The 3,217-nt window shown below is 36.7% G+C and overlaps 1 protein-coding gene across 3 annotated transcripts in view; it reads left to right on the top strand.

The window, feature by feature from the left end:
• Positions 1–3,217, top strand: part of TLE4 (TLE family member 4, transcriptional corepressor) — a 98,619-nt gene that overhangs the window by 28,820 nt on the left and 66,582 nt on the right. For all 3 annotated transcript variants that reach the window (XM_027909798.1, XM_027909790.1, XM_027909784.1), the window contains exon 5: positions 1,702–1,764. In XM_027909798.1, the coding sequence (XP_027765599.1) occupies positions 1,702–1,764 (63 nt within the window). The remainder of the gene's footprint in view (positions 1–1,701; positions 1,765–3,217) is intronic.

Raw genomic sequence — 3,217 nt, 5'->3', positions numbered from 1 at the left:
TTTTTTTTTTTTTTTTTTTTTTTTTTTTTGTTTTTTTTTTTTTTTTTTTTTTTTTTTTTTTTTTTTTTTTTTTTTTTTTTTTTTTTTTTTCTCAAGTAATGCTGTATTGGAATGTGCAGTCTCTCTGGCTGAGGCTTAGTTGCACACAACTTGTCACTTCCTGTACTTCTCTATGTAACAAGCAGTTCATAAATTTCAGTGTCAACCAGTATAGTGAACACTGTTTGTTTAAAGGAATATTTAAGTTTTACATTGTGGTATGTCTGATATTATAGGTACATAGAGAACCTTGAAATTTGCAGGTAATTTAGATTTGTGGTGAACAGAACATATTCTGAAGTGTTCTATAAGGTACCTATGCTGCTGAATAAATAGAAAAGGTGTAGTAGAAGAATGTAAAACATATATTAAAATGCATTCATTTTTTAACAAAATGAGGACTTGCATAAACAGTGCAGGCCAGTGAGAAGATACAAGGATAGTGTACGTAAAAATTGGTGTATAAATAACCTGTGAGAGTCCGGATGGATTTCAGAGAAATTAAGTAGTTGTATTTGCAAAATAACGTCGATAATTTGTATGTATCACACAGTATGCACAAGGGGGCAGAGTTAGTTTCATATGTACTCTTACCTCTTGCAAACCATGTCTGTTGGTTAGGTAGCTGTGTAACTATTATATTCCTTGAACCCAGATTTATTATATATGACCTTCTGGCTTTTTTTACTGCTACTTCTGAGCTTTTCTGTTCTATAGATTCTTTCCTAAGTGTTTGCTGTTTAAAAGGCAGCATCGCAAAAAGGCTGGAAGGTTTGCTGTTAAAAGAAGGAAAGCTAAACTGTACAAGTTTGTATGTCTTCATCATACGTTTAGTGACTTTGCAAGAGGAAGAGCATTCTGTCCTACTGTATAATGAGGAACTGATCCTGGTTAGAATTTATTATTAGCAAGTTATGATATATTGTAGGGAAGTGTGTGTTGCTTAAAATATTCTGGGTTTGGAGCTGTAATTCTTGCGTTATCTCACCAAATCTTCTCTGTGTCTATTGATATTTGCAGATTAAATACACAGAATAAGAATTGATCTCCAGTATGGAAATATAGCATTGTATATTATTAATTTCTGATCACAATTGCAACATGAAAGTATCTGCTATTAACCTCGGGTTTGATAACAGCATAAGTGTGATACAAGACTGCAGTTTCTCTTTCTGAAAAACGTGGTAGAATGATTATTAGTGAAGTTGTATATTACAATGCTAACATTCTTATGATATGCACTGTTAGCAGTAAATGGTTTATTTGTTCCCTTTGCTTACAGCAGCATTGCTGTAATTGCAAATGATCCTTCCTTTTGCATTGTAGGAAAGAGTTCAGTTTGATACACAGAATTTTATTTCTGTTTTTTTGTTGCATCTTGTAAAAGTTTTGTTCTTTAAATGGCTGTGATTGTGTAATCAGAATTAACTAGTCTTTGTGTCTGTTCTAAACAGTGTTTTTTAAGAGGAACTTTTTAGCCAGAAATTACTACCTTCCTAAGTATTTTTTAATTAGTGTCCAAATTTTTATTATTTTGATAACATGTCCTGGCCAGAGGATTGCCAGAGATGAAAAAAAACAAAATTTCTCTTTAGTGTTCATGGGTGACAATTGCATTTGAGAATTTATATAATTGAATTTCTTTTTTCTTGTCACTTGCAGGCAGAAATTGTCAAGAGGCTGAATGCTATATGTGCACAAGTCATTCCCTTCCTGTCCCAAGAGGTAGGTAGTCATTTGTGCTGCTTCTGGTGTAAATGATTGCCTCATCGTATCTCTTATGAAAGTGGAACTTTGTGTTGAGATGGTTTCCTTATGAATCTCTTGGCACTTGCAGATGACTTTCCACTGTGTTGTTATCACTGTAACTTCATTATCTTCACTAAGCCTATTACAGTGTCATTCAAATACATTTATGAAATTGAATATGTTGTAATGTGATAAGCAAAATTTTACTTGTTTAAATATTTTTCTTAAATGTATAGTACAGTTTTTCTTGCAATTATGATTTTATGGGTCTGAAATCAGAGGACATCTTACAAAAATGCTAGAAAGGCATAATTTGTGCTATATCCTTTGCAGTGAGCGTTAAAGTTTGGCAGAAACTTCTGTTTCGGTTCACGAGTTGTGATGTTCAACACAGTAGGTGTAGAAATGCAGCTTTTTTTCTGCCTTTTTTCTCTCTCCATCCCTCAGATTACTTACTAGTTTTTATGGGTTTTTTGTGTGTTTGGGGAATAGAAACGGAAGATTGAAACTTGCTGTGAGCTAATTCCTCTAAGCACTAATTTTTCCCAAATTATGATTTACTGGTATTATTGTGAGTGCATTGTAGATATTGAGGGGCTTTTGGGGAGTTGGTGGGAGCTAGTGAGGGAACTTTGGAGCAACTGGCGTGTCTGAAGTAAATGGAAGGTGCGTCTCATTAAAGGAGACCTTGGGTGGATAATGGCTTCCTCTGTCCACTGTGCTGGAGGAAAGGGACTGGAAATTGGGGCCTGCTGGTGCAGGTTGGCATGCATCTATTTAGCACAGGTTTTATTTCAGTGCAATCTGTAGCTAGGAAGTCAAAGCTGGAAGGTGTATTTTTGTGCATTGCATCTGTAAAACATCATGTCTGAGAACACGATGCAACTATTTCTCCTACCTTACCAGCTCTTCCATAAAAATGCCATTGCTTTTGAAGAGAGCTGCTCAACCTGCTGCAAATGAGGCTGTGTGCTCGATATTGTCATTCTGCTAATGCGCTACATGTGTGCACGAGTGTGTATCTGTGTGTATTTCATATGAGAATAATGCTATCAAAACTAGAACCTGACAGTGTTCAGGAGTACCACTGTACTCTCTGCTTATTAAGATGGATTTGTGGAAATTAAATTATGTATAATGTTCCAGCTGTATTGCTGGGGAATTGAAGTCCTGCATGGATCTGAAACAAATACCTGTTTTGCTCTTTGACTGCTTCAGGATCTCTGTGCATGTAGTTACAGGAGCCCCCGGTGGTCCAGGGGAAAATTCACTGCACTGTCACTGCAGAGACCCGGGTTCGATTCCCGGTCGGGGCCCCTCCCCGGGCAGATGGAGCTCGTTAGCCCGTAAGGCAATCCATCTACATCCTGAGGACCTCGCTGCCACCGTCCAAGCGTGCTTGGCCCCGGCAGATGAACCTCAGGATTAA

This window comes from Empidonax traillii, unplaced genomic scaffold, assembly GCF_003031625.1.
Source record: "Empidonax traillii isolate 1590-97213 ecotype Southwest subspecies unplaced genomic scaffold, ASM303162v1 scaffold28:size2823434, whole genome shotgun sequence".
Lineage (NCBI taxonomy): Eukaryota > Metazoa > Chordata > Aves > Passeriformes > Tyrannidae > Empidonax > Empidonax traillii.
This window is presented reverse-complemented; position numbering and strand designations above follow the sequence as displayed.